This window comes from Loa loa (genome assembly GCF_000183805.2).
Source record: "Loa loa unplaced genomic scaffold supercont3.114, whole genome shotgun sequence".
In the NCBI taxonomy this organism is placed as follows: domain Eukaryota; kingdom Metazoa; phylum Nematoda; class Chromadorea; order Rhabditida; family Onchocercidae; genus Loa; species Loa loa.
This window is the reverse complement of record NW_018108294.1, coordinates 163350-180653: the sequence shown is the minus strand read 5'-3', so window position 1 is coordinate 180653 and position 17304 is coordinate 163350. Positions and strand designations below refer to the sequence as shown.

The 17304-nt window shown below is 28.2% G+C and overlaps 1 protein-coding gene across 1 annotated transcript in view; it reads right to left on the bottom strand.

Moving 5' to 3' along the window:
- Nucleotides 1-9840: 9840 nt before the first annotated feature.
- The window catches only part of LOAG_17694 (PEX6 protein), a 14361-nt gene continuing 6897 nt past the window's right edge, over nt 9841-17304 (bottom strand). Inside the window, exons 14-29 of the mRNA XM_020450358.1 lie at nt 16139-16367; nt 15303-15442; nt 14722-14800; nt 14467-14538; nt 13831-14125; nt 13569-13646; nt 12791-13023; nt 12569-12636; nt 12407-12488; nt 11771-11930; nt 11445-11540; nt 11176-11284; nt 10965-11078; nt 10738-10852; nt 10193-10360; nt 9841-9952 (exon numbers count right to left, since the gene is read on the bottom strand). Of these exons, the coding sequence (XP_020305981.1) occupies nt 9905-9952; nt 10193-10360; nt 10738-10852; nt 10965-11078; nt 11176-11284; nt 11445-11540; nt 11771-11930; nt 12407-12488; nt 12569-12636; nt 12791-13023; nt 13569-13646; nt 13831-14125; nt 14467-14538; nt 14722-14800; nt 15303-15442; nt 16139-16367 (2086 nt within the window). The 3' untranslated portion in view covers nt 9841-9904. The remainder of the gene's footprint in view (nt 9953-10192; nt 10361-10737; nt 10853-10964; nt 11079-11175; nt 11285-11444; nt 11541-11770; nt 11931-12406; nt 12489-12568; nt 12637-12790; nt 13024-13568; nt 13647-13830; nt 14126-14466; nt 14539-14721; nt 14801-15302; nt 15443-16138; nt 16368-17304) is intronic.

Genomic DNA, 17304 nt, shown 5'->3' with positions numbered 1-17304 from the left:
AAATAAAAAAAAAAAAAAAAAAAATTACTAAAAAATACTTTACCATAAAAAGTACATGTAAACAAGAAGCAGTCAGATATTTCTTTTACAATTTTTTGTTAGAATTCTGTAAAGTTATAAAAAAACCAAAATTGAGTAAATCATTGAGAAAGTTTGAAATTTTCAAATTTTTCGAAGAATAAATTAATTTTTAAATTTAACACCTCACTTTTATCAATTGTTCGATTTCGGTAGAAATACCATAGCAGCATTGCGATGCCAATAACAGCAAAGAATGTTGTAAATGATGTGACAAATATGATACCAGCAATTTGACTTGCTGTAAAGCAATTCTCTTCCGCCAAAATAACATCCGGTTCAATAATCAGGAAAATTGATAGGAATATGAAGTAGGATTTAGTTTTATCATTTCTCTTTCTACCCAACATAGTAGTTATAAATAAATTTTTGTTATCCAATTATCACAAATCATGTAATAAAATATTTTTCGTATTATAATTATGAGATCGCAATTAGTGATAGCGATAATTATTGAATGCTTTTGTAATGAAGGAGTAGTTATCGAATTGCCTTAGGGAGCAAAAATAATCTGAAAAAGAAAAGAAAAAGAAAAACTTGATAAAGCAACTATCACACGCAGTAATATATTTACAAATGTCGAACACAATCGTGATAGTGATGAGTAGTAGTAGTGATAGCAACAGTGTTATCGGCAATAGTACCATTGATGATAATAAGACGATGTCAGTGATAATCTATCATTGGCACCATGTTGTCAATAAACTACCTGTATAGTAGGAAACGCTAAAGAATTACATACACACATATATACATATATATATATATATATATATATATATATATATATTTATGTATATATACTATTGTCAGAAACGAAATATCATCAAGCTCGTATAGATTGAGGCCAAAATGATTTCAAGGACAGCTCGAAATGACTCCTTTAATTTCACTGATATTATCACTTTTCACACAATACTAGATATTAACAATAACAACAATAATAACAGTATTGATGACAACAGTAACTAGTAATAATAGTAATATTAGTAACAACAGTAATATTAATAATATAGCTAATAACAACAACAGCAATATTTGCTGGCAAGCAGTTCTCTTATTATGTCACGTGATTTCTCTTTTTTATTTAAATTTTGAGTAATTTAAAAAAAAAAGCAATTAATGAGCATTACTCGACCTTTAACCCTTCATTTCAATACTGATTGTTGCATGGGTTTAAACTTTAATTATCTAATTGTATGATAATAATAATATTGAAAAAGTATCACTTTAATGATGCTTAAAAAAAAGTAAAAAAAAGATCAAAATATGATCCATGTTATTTGCATATTAAATATTATTTGCATATTAGAAATTTCTGGAAAATAGAATCTTTTCATTTAACTCTACAGTATCTCTGGAATTTAAGCAGCTCAAATGAGGACAATGACATATGGTCATGGTTTATATCCGAGCATTTGGACTGATCAAAATAATAATGATATTTCAATGGCCACAGAAGAGAAAGGAAAGTTTGTATAGAAATGATGATAACAAATTTTATTAACATCAAAATTTTCCTTCTCATGCTTTCCATCTTTATGTTCTTCTTTTCGCTTCCTCTTTCCCTTCTATCTTTTCATTTTCCTCTCAATTCTTACATTACATTTTACATTTCCGAAAAAGGATTAGGAAATTAAATTAAATGATTTGTGATTCACAAAATAGATGAACTTAGAAATTACAGTAGCATGAATTAACAAATGTTGAAAAATGACAAATTAGTGAAAATAATAGTAATCAATCATTGAAACTTTTGCATAAATAACGATTATTATTAATTATTAATAAATAGATATAATTAAATTAAAAAATTTAACAATTGATAGGAGCAAAATTATTTACTGATCAGTAGGTCAACTTGAATAAATGTGCCTTATTTTGTAATGAACAGTATGAAGAATGTATGTTGATGTGATGTGATGTGATGCGATTTAATTTATTATCATTTTTAACTTTTAAATTCTCATTTTTCATCTGTCCTTCTTTTTTTATTTCCGAAATAAATTTTATACATTAAATAAATATTATTAATTAAATGGAAAATATTAAAACATAAAAATATTCCATTTAATACAATAATATATATATATATATATAAAGAAATGTTTAAGATATAGGAGGAAATAAGTGAAAAGTAAGTTAATGTATTCTTAATTTTATCGTTTATCATTTTAAATTATATGTATATACAGTATACAAAGTACACTTTTAATTTTAATCAATTTTATTGGCAATTTTTAATTGTATTAATTTATTATTAAACCATCTTAAGTAGGCTAATTCTAGTTGACAGTGTTGACAGTTTTTTCATTAATAACAGAATCGGAAAAATTTCCATAGTTAACGATACGAAGTAATCTTTTTAAAAAATTATATTGAGAATATGATGAAAAGAAATGAAAGTATTACAATTGAAGTAATGGATTGGAATAATGTAAACAGTAAATTTTATTCATAAATTTTCAACCTTTTGAAATTTTAGCTAACAAATGGTGAGAGAAAAAAAGAATTAAAATTGTTTGAATTTTGATAAATTTCACTTACGTTATATTAGAAATGTTTATTTTAGTAATTTTAAAAGCAAATAAAACCATATTTGACATTATAAAAAATGACAATAAAAATCGATCAAATTTTACACTGATGCAAAGGAAAAGAAAGTGCTGCAGTATAATGTAAAAAAAAGAAAAAAAAGGATGATAAAATATTATAGGTTTTAATTTCAGTTAAACTTTTAGAATGAGAAAAGAAAAAATCAAAAAATAAAATATTTCTTCAGTGAAAGACAATGAAAAATAAGGATGTTAAATCTAAATCAAAAATTTCATTTAATATGCTTCCCTTTGTAAGAGTCAAAATTTTTAATTAAAAAATCTTTTAAACTTTTCTTTTTTAAAAAATCTTTTAGAATCTTTTAGATTTTTTAAGCAATTAAAGTTAACACTGCCTTTTCCTTTATTTATTTATTTACTTTTTTGAATAATTAATTAATTGATAAAAAAATTCATTATAATTTTACATAGGAAATAAGTCGATATTGTCAAGAAAGAACGATAAACTCATTTTTTGAAAAAAATAAAACATTATCATTCCAGTTCATATAATCATAATGATATATAAAAATGGTTTAAATTATTAAATTACAAAAGGTTTCTCGATTGCTGATAATAAAACAATAATAATTCTGCAATAATTTATGCATATTAAATGCACGCAAGCATGTCTGCATGCTATACGACTTAGAATAATTTTTTAATAAAATGAAAAGAAAGGAAAGCATATCCATTTTACAGAAAGATATTATTTTTAAATAAATTTCCTTTTTATTATCTTCATTTACCGCTCATTTTTTTTTCTTTTTAAACTTGACACTTTATTCCAAGGCTTCACTTTTCACCTCTTCTCCTCTCTCTCTCTCTCTCTCTCTCATTCATCGTTCCTGCTTTCCGGATGATGATAATAAACTGCTAAAAACCGGCTATTAATTTAACAAAAGCATTAATTGTAAATCAATATCTAATTATTTTAATGTAATTAGATGATTACGCTCATTAATGATCATTTGGTGATGATCGTTGTGAAATCAATTGTTAAAAAAAAAAAAAAAAATAGACATGAATATAGTAATAAGTACAGGAGTAGGAAACTTGTTTAGATAAGAATGATATAACATTCGCATAAATGACCGTTGCAATGAAATTCATTTATTAGAGGTCAAAGTGAATTCAATGAGAAAGGAATATTTTGCTGATCATTTGAGGACACAATTTGTCGTCGCGATGACATTTCCCATTTTTCGTCTCATAGAATTTCATATGGATAATTTAACTTGATATTATCTGTAATAGCAATAACTACTATTATCAATATGTAATTAGACAATACTTTACAGGAATACATCCAAAAGAGCTATGAACATATCTCATAGTAAATGTTGGATTAATCGGATTAACAATAATATACCGGATATGTTAATAATTAACGGAAAATGATGAACAAATCGAGAATCATTTCTGATTCTTTTTGATTATTTTTTTTTTTGCAAAGATATTTTTTAAAATAATTGTTGCACATAAATGATATCCTTAAATGCCGTAATAGTGATAAAATCACAAATTTGATTATTTGAAAAACTTTTTAAAGTTTTAATTTCTTTTTACCAAATATTCTGCCAAGTAATATTTTAAATGAAAGTTAGGAATATGAATGAATATTTGAACAAAAATAAATTTGCACTGAGAATTAAAGTAATTCATGAAATAAATGGTAAAAGAAAATTAATAATGCACTGATAATAAATTTCAAGTAAGTGGTCAATTTATTTTATTGCTTGATTAGATTTTAGCCTTTGTATTGATTGTTAAAATAAAAAATTGTACAGCTTATATTTAAAAAAATTTTGGATTAGCCAAATTTTATATTTAATATTAACTTATTAATGAATTCTAGGAGCCCTTTTTAACAGAACTTATAAAGGAAATTCTTTGGAAAAGAGATTGAATGCAAAAATTTTGCTATTTGAAAAACTTCTTTTAATGAAATTTTAAAAGCAAAATAAAATTTTAAAAATAATAAACAAATTAATATAATTAAATGACAAATATGATAATAATGTTCTTTGATTTAAAATATTGAATTTTTAAGTATAGAAATGAATGATAATATGGAAGCATTCCTTTGCCATAATTTTTCCATCTTTTTTTTTTTTAAATTCATGAATGAAATGAATTTTTAGTTGTTCAGATTTGACAGTAGGATTTTACTAATTGAGATATTTTTGATTTCATTCGAGAATATCGAGTAAACGTTTTAAACGTAAAGAAAAAGTAAAATTTAATTAAGGAAATACGACATCATAAATGTAAGATGATGAAAGATAGAAATGAGAGTGTCGCTTTCTTTCATGCTTGCTATTAATGTCACAACTCAATTAATACTTGAAATGTTGATGTCGGTTAGGACAATTTAATAACTTAAGAAATTTAGTAGATGAGACTAATCTTACCTTCCAAAACTTCAAAAGAAAATCAATTTTGAATTGATTTCCAAAGTAGTGTTTAGAATGAAAGATGACGAATTAAAAATTTGATTACACAAATGCCAGTAAAACCAGCAGGTGACTAATTTAAAATACAATGATACGAAATGAAAAGAAGAAAGATAGGCGAAGACAAGCAATATAAGTGGTACGAAATAAAAATCAGCAGTATTTGTAGAATGATTAATTGGAATTGACGTTAGAGGTCAAAATTGTGACCTAAAAATTACTCTCAACCTAGACCTTTAAAAACATGTTCCAAAAATTTAAAAAAAAAAAAGCAATAAGTGATTGGAAAGACGAAGTGCTCTTCAAATTTTAGGTTGTACAATAAAAATATCAAAATTCAAATTCAGATTAGAAAAGAGATCATTGAGAAATAATACTTTATTTAGCAGAAGTGAAGAAAACATACATATCATTGAATTGCAAACAGCAACAACTTGAAAATCATTAGCATACGAAGTGTTTTAGTTATTCAAAAATCAAATAATTAAATTTCTGAAATTATTCGAAAAGATTTTGAAAATAGCACTTTTTAGCCAAATAATAACAGTGAAAGTAAATAGTTATTTATAATAATTTGAGAAGAAAATTCATCAATTACCTTGTTAAATACTTTTTTTTTCTGGGTAAAAATTAATTTATGCTTGGATGAAATCTTGCTAAACCATAAAAATTTAGTCGATTCATTGATTTCAAATTATCAAGCAGCCATCAAGTACTCTTCACTTCAATGGTATGAATAAATTTGTCGAGCTGTTAAATCATTTTGCAGTCATCAAGTATTCTTCATTTCAATGATGTGAATAAATTTATCTAGCTGTTAAATCATTTTGACTGATGGTTTGATGAAGAAAGCTTAAAAAATAAAAAATAAAAAAAGAAAAAACAAATTAAAAAATACGAAATGTCAGAAAAATATTCATTTTCATCCTGCAATAAAACTAGCAAGTGTCGTCATTGTTTCACCTTTGGAAAGAATTTCGATTCAAAGGTAAAATTTATAAATTATGTAAATTAATTTGAACTAAAACGAATAGATTTTTCTTGAAATTTGCTTACTTCGTATTTAATTATAAAACTTACTGATAAAACAAACAAGTAAATACAATCGAAAGATATAAATTTAGGATAATGTGATCGTATTGATTTGCTCACTGTAGATGAAATGTAATAATGAATATCGAATAATAGATAATTTGTGATAAGAAATGATAGTGTGAATTTTAATCTAATTTAAATATCAATTGTTTAGTGTGAAAAACAGTGATTAAGCACAAGAATACAAGTGTTACTTTCCTTTACCAATTGTAGAAACGGAAGAATATTTGAATTGATAGCTAGCTTAATTCGATATTTGTCACAGGTATGAGAAGTAGTAAATTCACTTAATAAAGAGAACGATTATGTAAATTGTAAGGAAAGTATCCTAAAATTGTTCTTAAAACCTTCAATAATTGATGTTATATCTGCTTAATTGAAGCATAGAAATTGAATGGATCCTTCAAAATGGTTCTTACTGCGATAAATTAAAATGGTACTAAGAGTTGAACGAAACGTTGCATTGTATTAATTTTAACAATAAATAGTATTATAGTAATAACAGGTAGTTATTATAATAAATAAACAGTCTTATAATGATAGTGGATAATGATCATAATAAATAAACAAATAGTTTTATAGTGATAACGGATAGTGATTAAAAATATATATTCTTGAAATACGAAAAGGCTAGATGAGAGTTGAACAATAGCATTGCCCACAAATGGTATAATTATTAATTATTAATTAGTGTATAACTAAAATTAATTGAATAATTTTAATTAGACAAAAAATTTTTGGCAGAAATGAAATGAATATAACGAAAGAGAGAATTTTTCCTTTTGGAATTAAAATGATCACTAAATGTATTTTGTATTTATGATAATATAAATGTCATTTAGTGTATTTGTTAGCATATATTAATTCAGGATAAATTTATTTCACCCATTGTTTGTGTAAACTTTACATTAAGCACAATTTTTTTTCCTTTTTCTTCTCTTCTATTTTAACAATTTTTCTTTTTCTTTTTTTAAAGCTATAAAGAGCAATTATAAATAAAATTCAAATGAACAAGATTTTCGACCACAAATTTTCATGTTTCATATGCTTTAGGAATTTTTTTTAAAAAAATATTTAATTCCTAGTTCTTAAATATTTAATTCTTAAAAAAATTTTTAATTCTTGAAATATTTAATTCTCCGTTAAAACTCTAAATTCAAATTTCATTTGCCAATTTTTTTGAAAAATGTAACTTTTATAGATCAATATTCTCAATTTTTCAATTTATCAATTTTTAATTTGCATCAGAATCATCGTTAATGTTGAATGATGATGAAGAATCTGATGCTATCATTTTGATGCATAAATTTTATTTTTAAATTTAACCTATTACCTCTTGATGATTATTAAATTAAAGTTGACTTTCCGAAAATCACTATCCAATTATTAATTAAATTGGAAAGTGATTTGTGTAGAACAAAATAATGAACAGCCAACATTCATTGAAGATTTTAACCATCCTTTCTGCCTTCTACAACAACAAAAGTGAAAGATTATTTTGTGGTCATTGTCAAACATCCAATCAAGGTGACAATTTGGAACAGAATTCATTTCATGAAATAATCAAAACTTACAGTCTAAATTCAGATAACACAAATTTCTTCTCGACATTTCACTCTATTATTTAGATTAGTATTTCAAACATTTTCTTGACCACTAATTCACTTTAGCTTTTTGTTTCTAGCAGAGATAAAGACTCAAAAAAAAGAAAAAAATTCTCCTAGTTTGAAAACAAATTTTAAAGTATTAGCTTATCAAATACTGATAAGAATAATCTTCATTCACGGCATCATCGTCTCCGATAGACCATATTTTAGTTCTCGTGGACGATTGGTAAGAAATGATTACTAATATAGACAACAAACAAATGGAATCTTTTCAAATAATCTTTCCCTTTTGAAAGAATATTTGAGTAATGGAAATTTTAATAGTGTGGATTGAAATTAATGGATGATGTCCTGTCTTAAATGTTCTTTTTATTTACTCAAAAAAAAAAAACAAATAGACTTTTATAGTAAGCGACTTTTTTCGAGTTATTTGTCCTCTCTTAATTCGTTAAATGTCCTTACGTGTCTATAAAATCAAAAAAAAAAAAGTAAAATCAAATTAATTTCATGAAATACAACAATGCATTGCACATAAAAAAATTTGTTGATTATAGTGAAATACTATGTTGAAAAAAAAGTTGATTGATACGATGACCTTCTCATAATTCATTCTTTCATGCTTTCATTTTGACCACGAAAGATAAATGACCTTATATATGACAAAAAAAATTTTTTCATCCTTTCATCTCTTTCATACAATCAAACATACAAAATAGAACAGCTGGTGAAAATCAATAATTTGCAGTGCAAAAAGTAACAAAATTTAAAAAAAAAGAATGAATTTAGAAAAAACGGGAAGAGGGAGAGGGAAGTATGAGGAATTTTGTTTGCAAAAAAAAAAGATTTAATGGAAACCAAAAGAAAATATATGAATCCAATAATGATAAAATCAAAGTAACTATTTAACGTTATATAAGATTTTCCCATTCTTTTCATGTCATCTTCTAATAATAAATTGAAATAATTTTGTTTCACATTTTCAGTTTTGCATAGATCAAAGATCTACCCTAAATAAATTGAAAGCTATAGAAATTTCTAAATTTTGCCAAATGTAAGCATTTTAACTACACAGAAACGAAGGAATCATTGGAAAACTATATTAAGCATCACGTAAGGAATAAAATTAAAGAATGTAAAGTAGAAAGGGATGGTTAGTCCTTCTTCTTATCATCCAAAACATTCGAAATAATCGGTCTTGCAATTTGCGAATTTCATTATCTTCCCATGAATAAAAATGATGCAAGAAGTTTAAGGAAATCTTGGATCTAATTGATGAAAAATATCACTGATAACAGATTCATCGGAATGTTTAATATTTGTATTTCAATTTTTGATGCCATTTCTCAGGTTAATCGATCAAAAGACGGTGATTTCAGCAGCCATTGATAAATCAATTAGGAAATAAGTTAAATAAGCCCAAAAGTTTCGTTTTTTCTTTTCATAAATAACTTCAATCAATTTATGACTGCAATATCATTGAGAAGAAACGAGCAACAACCATTCATTACTTCAATAAGATGAATATAAATTTATCGTTTACCTATAAAATTTTATTAGCAACTGCTAAAAAATGATTTTCGCAATTGTTTCATCCTGATCAGACATGAATCGGAAAGTTACTGTAACGAATCATCCAGGCAGATGTTAATGGTACCCGAAAAATGCTCATTTTTTGTTCCCTAATATAAGACGCATGGAAGGGATTACAGAAATTTTACCAGTAGTAAGTTCTAGAAAGTGAAAAATATGTTTTAAGCAAAACCGAATTTAAGACATGCAGTTATGCACCAGCATAAAAATGTTTAAAAATTGCAAAATTATAATGAAATTATTACATAAGAACGATCGAAGTACATTAACAGAGTGCAATGTGCACCGGATCAAAAATCAACCCAATTTCGGCAAACATAATTTTTAAAAAAGGAAATAAGGATGCGATTAAACAAATAAAAATACAGAAAAAAGTAATACAATTTAAGTACTTTCACAACCTTTGCACAAAAATGTTACTTCGAGACAACGTTACTTCGAGAAATCAAAAAAGTCTTAATAGTAATATAACAGTATCCTGAAACTAAAGCCCACGCAACTGTCTGCAATTTGCGCCAAACGATGGAATTACCTGAAGACATAATTTTTTACAAGGATAATACTGCAGTTTACTTAATTACCGAATTGTAGAATTCCACATTTCAATGGTATTTTTCCAAAAACGCAACAATTTCTTACAGTAGTTTAAAAGAGCAAGCCAAAAGGCAACTGAAAGAGTCAGATCAATTTACAGTTATATCAAGTCTTAACTTTTTACTACATCAAGTTTACCTGTATTTTAAAAACATAAAACAGCTGAGGAAAAATTGACCTCCCTTACTGCATTTTTCAGATTATCCTGCGTGATCAATAGCTGTTCCTCCGGCAGTGTCACTCCGGCTTCTATCGCTCCGATCCGTTTCCGTATTGCATCCATTTGTGCGTGGGAAATTACTGCATGTAAATCTGCTCCTGATGACAAATGACCAGACGACTCTGCCTAGAGAGCAAGTTTTTCAAAAAACAGATGGAAATTGAAATAAGATTATTTTAGCTAAAATTTTAAGCACATTAAGAATATCTAAAAGTTCATACGTGTTTACTAGTTTGCGTTTGCAAAAAAAAAAATAGTTTGCGCAAAAACTGCGTGTCTAGGATGACCAACATATTGAAAATTATTAAAGTACATCAACAGAATTTATATCTACCCCAAATATACTTTTTTAATCACCATTATTATAGTCACAGCTCCTACGGAAAAATTCACGAAGTATGTCAACGAATGGTTACAATTTTTTTTTTTACTAATTTTTCCCATTAATGATATTTTTGAAACCAAACTCTACTTATAAATGAATTAATTCATTCATGACAAACAATTTCTTTCAGATCGACATCATCGGCAAATGTTATATTTCGACTAGCTGCACGAAGTATACGTTCACGTGTTACAGCATTAGTTGTTCCGCTTACTTCAATGATTTTATCAAACCTTAAAATGGATAAAAAGCGAATAGTAAGAGAAATAGCAAAAATTTTATAAAAATTAATATGCAGAAAAGTTTCTGAATAAAGAGAGAATATGAGTTTTTTATCCGGATTACCTTCCAGGTCTTAGCAGCGATGGGTCCAACAAATCAAGCCGATTTGTGGCACCCAAAACAAAGACTTTCGAATCTTCCAAGCAATCTAATTCTGCAGCCAATTGTGACACAATGCTGTAATTAAATATGAATCGGATAGAACAAATAACAGCGATACCATATCATAAGAATTATAAAAATAGATAGTTTGAATTATAGCTGATAAACACACTTATCAACTACACGACTGGAATCACCGCAACGACCTCGTTTGGAAGCAAGAGAATCGAGTTCATCGAAGAATAACACACATGGCTCAGCCATCCGAGCTTTCTCAAAAACTGAAAGAATTGATTTAAGTAAACTTCAAAAATCTATATTTCCATCACCGCGATAACTATCTGATTTAAGAACATACCGCTTCAGAACTCGGTAACGCGTGACATTATTGAGGAATACTATCAGTTATGTACAATTTGGATCGTTAAAAAAACACGTTACCTTTGCGGACGTTTGCTTCGCTCTGGCCAACATATTTATTAAGAAGTTCAGGTCCCTTCACGCTCAGAAAAGTTATCTTAAACTGATTTGCAATAGCTGCAAAAAAAGGATCAACTTTTAACGTTCTAATATCAAAGAAACCAACATAAACGCAAATAATGTGCTTCGTTTTTTTAAGAAAACTTATCGAAGTTTAGTGAAAAACAAAAAACGCCCAACTTGTGGTCTTCGATTTTAGAGAAAGTTTTAAGTTTTAAGCAAATATGGATGCAATATGATGTACAACTGCAATCTCAATATCACCATTGCCTGCGGTTTTACCGAACCTTTAGCAATGAGTGTTTTACCACAACCAGGAGGACCATACAACAAAACACCACTACGTTTCATATTCTTCTTCCCTTGCAAATTCAAAACCAAACTTTCCATAACAACTTGCTTGACATCGTCTAAACCGCCAACATCATCCCATGTTACCTTTGGTATCTGTAAATTTATCTATCTGTAAATGTGCACCAAATTATAGCGAAATTACAATTTTGAAGTAACACGGTTTTAAACCTATAAATAAAATGTCATTCCTTAAAATTTCAAAGAATTTAAGAAACTAAAAGTTTGTTTTTCAAGGAATTTCTCTGTATTAATTGATCTGCTTTTCAAATTCCTTCTATTAGATGGTTAACGTCGCGCATCATTAATTAACATCTATAGAAATGGAAGAGGTAGATCAGAATACGAGGTAATTAAATTAGGAAAAGCAAATTAGAATGACTGTTGATATTTAACTGCAATCTATAGCAATAGCTTCATAACATTAAAGATTCGAGTTATTTTTTTTTTGATTTTCTAAAGACTGAACTGTACTTTAGTTGGATTACAAAGTAGTGGTTCTCTTTCAAATGGCATGAAATTCATCCGTAATCTTTCTAATTAAACGCAAAAACTACTGATTAATAACTTGCAGTGGGTGCTCCAACTTTATCTCCCAATCTCTTGTTACGCTCATCAATTGCCCATATGAAGTGTTCAGTCTTTTGTTTCGGTCTATAAAAAAGAATTTCAAGTATTTGAAAACATTATGCATCCTGATTGTTTTTACCTGAATAGAATAAGCAAAGACTCACGAATTTGTACTGTACTTTCGAAATAATGCATCCGACAATAGAATGTGCAGATCGGACAGAGTAAACCCCTAAAATTCGGCAAATTTTGCATATCGTCGATTTTCATACTATTTGTCGATATTCAAATTTCTCTAAACTAAATCAACTCGAAGTACAATAAAATGATAGATATAAAAAAAATAGTATGTTCCAACGAAAAGAAAAAACTCCAGAATAACCTACGCTTGTCTGGTGACCAATTGCAGCGGTATCAATAAAATTTGGTTCATTAAGTTCGTGCATAATTATGGATTTTCGATCTTCTTCGGTAAGTGACGGAATTTGGAAATGATAAAGGATTAAAGAACGCAACGATTCCGGTATTGTTGATAATTTGTCGCAATTACAAACCAAAAATACAACAGGTATGGTGCAAGCTTCAAGGAGTTTCGTTAAACATACCAATCCTACAGTATCTGCAACAAGAATCCTCTTTAAAAATTAGAAAAACTGGATACTGGTATTAAGATAAATCAGACTTGATAGTGCAGTCACCAATGCTAGCAAGAAATGCGTTCAAGTAGCCATTAGTTCAAGAGATATTATTCGATTAGAGAGTACTGAAATGACTACATGCTGGAACAGATTTACAATACCGGTCCTAAGAATATTTCTTTTAATTAACCAACTCGGATCTTCAAGTATGAAATTCAACAATTCCCTCATAAAAAAATCCTTTGCATACAAATTTACAAATTAAACTTTAGGATCAATCTGTGGCAAGTAACAGTGATCTTTGTTTATTTTTTCAAGATGAGATGGATAGCTCATAATGTTGTTTATCATCTAATTTTGAAATGACGAAGTTTATTTGAATAAAACTGCTGCAATTGTGCAATTGTGCAAGTTGTGCAGGATTTTCATTTTGTGTTAAATTAAATATAATTGGAAGTAAAATTCTGAAGGAAAGTTAGCAAGAACCCTGTTGTTACAAAAGTTAAGTGGAAGGAATTTAAATCACCTTGCTTAGCACCATCTGAGTCGTAGCCAAGTACATCTGCATTTAGAAGAGCCAATGATGAAAAATTACTCGTTGAAGCTACAATGACTAAATATATCCAAAACGAAATTAAGAAGCAAACTAATGAAAAGTAAGCAAATCAATATCCTTGTTAATAATTTGAATTTAAAATTAAATTAAGTGGAACAGTAAGAAACAAAACATTTATGAAGTATCGATAACGTAATCAGAAGGAAGAAAAGAAAAAGAGAGAAAAAAAAACCTTTTTCAAAAGTATTACGAATATTTGTTTCATAAGTTCCAGGTGCATCACTCCAAATACTAAAGCAATTGGAGAAGTAAACATCCAGATGAGTTAAAGAAGATAAGTGCTTCAAGAATAACTTTTTCCCAGAACCCGCTGAACCACTGAGGAGTATAACCAAAGCTGATGAAGATGTGTTCAATTCACAGTTAGCTTCGATCAGAGAAGAAATTCGTTGCGCTATTCCTACGAATTTTTCCGGCACGTAACATGTAATATCACTGTATGGGATTTTGTGATAAATCTCCTTATCCTGTAAAACACGAATAGTGTTATCAAGCCAACTAAAGCAAAATTAACTCTTTTTGTTTGGTAGGAAATGGTCTACCACAAAGAAGCCAAGTTTTGTTTTTTCAAAAAAGGAAGAAAACTCTAAAAAGATATTTAAAAATTTGTAGCAGTAAGGAAGCCACTAAAATCGGACAGAAACAAGAAGGAAATTGCAAAAATATGAAAGATGAATTTTGGTAATTAATACTTTGCTAAGAGGGGTGAAACCACAATTAAGCAAAAAGATAACCTTAAGAATATAATTGAAAAGGAAAAATAAAATTATTTCCTTTATCATACAAGAAAAATTAAATATCAAAAGACCTGATACAACGTTGTATTTTGTAAGTCAACGATAGCTTCTGATAGTCCCCCCGAGTCTTCGAAATAAAGAATCTAAAGACATAACATTTGCACAAGGTTCAAAAGATTACTAATAAAAACTATTAAAAAATAGAAGTCAACTCTTTCCAATACTCAATTCCAAACATCCAGTTTATTTATTCAACTAAATTTTCATTTAAAGTTCTCAAAAATTAATGCCGATAAAGAGTTTATCCTATGAAATACTGTAATTACTTTGAAAAATATCTCGTCCACTTTTTTACTCCATGGTTTACGGCATGGAACAGCAATGATATCTCCCACCGAAAGCAACCTAAAAAAGTTTACACATAATATCACTAAAAGTTACATTAACTGCAGAATATGTAAGAAAAACATAAAAAATTTAAGAAAAGTGTAGGACATGTAAGAAATTTTTCTGTGCAAGAAAAACTTTATGGAATTAAGCGCAATTTTCTGATGTCATACATTTATAAGATTGAAATAAACATATGTTCATCTAGCATACAATACGCTAAGAGTTGGCTAAGAGTTTGGAATAGAGAAGCCATTGCAGCCATAATGAAAAAGCTTTGGAAGCACTAAGAGTGGCGCTTTGCGAAAGCTTGTGATCTGAGGTACATAAGCATATCTTTGAAAAGATTTATAAGGTAATAATCACAATGATGTGATGAAAATAAAAAAGTCATGACCTTTTGACAAATTTTCATCAAAATACTGCACTGTTATCATTTGTAACAACTGGTAATACGTAACAGAAATTTTTGGTGATGATTGAAAAAGGGCAGAAAGGAAGAAGAGCCAAAAATACAGACCTTGGAGTTCGAAAATAATCTCGAAGTTCATCAGAATAATCAGACCATGGATCGTAAAAAGATGTAATGATTAAGGCAACATGGACACAGCGTGAGATAAATGATTCTTTTTCATTAACTGCATCCGAAGAACAAAAGACCTAAAAATGAAGCAATTTTTTGCCAATATGTACGAAATATAGAGAGATATATCAGTGCACTGCTATGGAAATTGCATTCTCAGCGACCTGTGTCTCTGATAATCTAGTTTCAACTTTCGTTTAGCTTAATTAATCTTCGAATTTTGCAGTTATTGCCTCAAAGGATTGGGAAAAATTTTCCGCTGTAATTATAAAAATGAAATGGCAAGATAGAGGAAATCGACTTATTCAGTGAGCGAAAAAACAGTATTTTCTAATGAAATGTGACATGACCAAGAGCATGATATGATGCGAATTGATGCTGAGAATAACTAAAACTGTATCATTCTTCATCAAATAATAGTCCAAACAGCTTAAAAATATTGCAGAGGGACAATTACCAAAAAATAAATCGCCACAATTAATTAAATCACACATTACTTGGAAAATAATTTTCAAAATCAAATAAGGTCATATATCACATATAATTAGTGGGTGGCAAGAAAAAAAAGGAAAAACTATGAAAATATGAATTTCAAAGAATGGATTGAACTAGATTGGTTTAACTGATGGGATCAGAAACTTTTTCCGGAATGATGAAAGTGCCTATGATTAGAGAAATGCTGTGCTAATTGACCGAGCGGTCCTGATGGCAAGCGGAATCTATAAACATGTTAGAATGTGTAAATGCAAAAAAAAAGAAAAAGAAAAAAACACCTCAATGAATGCATCGTCAAGACGGAATCCTCTATTGGAAAGATTAAATGCACCAAGCCCATCGATGAAAGCAACAGGTTCGTCGCACAGTACTGGATAAATTTCGACAGGATACATAACTTTTTGAACAGTGTTGTTACGATTTTTTACGACCAGTTTTTTCATATTCTTAATATAAGCTGTAATTAGGAAAGCATAACGACAACCGATCCATATTGCCATCCCAGAACTGAAAATATTCACGATTATAAATTCGTGAATTAAATCAACCAAAAATAATCCAATGTCTGTTTCAAAATGAAATGAAACAATTATTTCTGAGATTTGGAACTAGAAATAAAATTTATTGGAATTATGTCAAAGTTTTATGAATCAAGTTAAATGGAATGATTAAACAGCTTAAGTGGAAACTTCGAGAAGCTGGTAAATAACACTGCTATATTATCAATATTAACACGATATGACACAGTGAATGACAAATTACAATTAGTAGGATTTCAAAGGCTATTAATAAATAGGAAATTTCAAACCTACAAACAAAATAAAAACCCATGTTGTTTCTTCCTGATTCACTATTTACCTTCAAACTAAACGTTTTGATCCAAATAAGCTAAACAAGAGAACTTTTGCTTTACTTTATTATTTACAACCATTTTGATTTTTCAATCGACAACTGTTCCCTAACTTTACCGACAGTCTATCTACTAACAGCAGTCTATCTACTTAACAATTCTGGCCATCAGCAACCATTTTTTTACCATTCTTTTGAAATCTTTAGGTTACCACGAATTCCTGAACAATCAAAACGATCAAAATAATGCGTTCAGAATTTGAAAACAATGTTGTGGTGATAAATGGCATAAAAGTTGGATAGAACTAATTTGAAAAAATTTCACAGTGGTAAAGGTTGAGCAATATAATATCCCTCTATTCCACACTTTGATAAGAAGGCATTGTTGAAGATAATGAACTTTCCAGGTTATATCTATTGAAAAAGATGATTTTTCAAATTAACGGAATAGAAGATAGAAAACCTCTGATGGCCATAACGAGAACGCTTTTCCCTGATGGAAATTTGTTGACCACTGCGATGCGTCCAGATGTATTGACTTGGATTTTTCTGGAACCATCTGATATATAACACCGCCAAAAACTGTGCAAGCTTA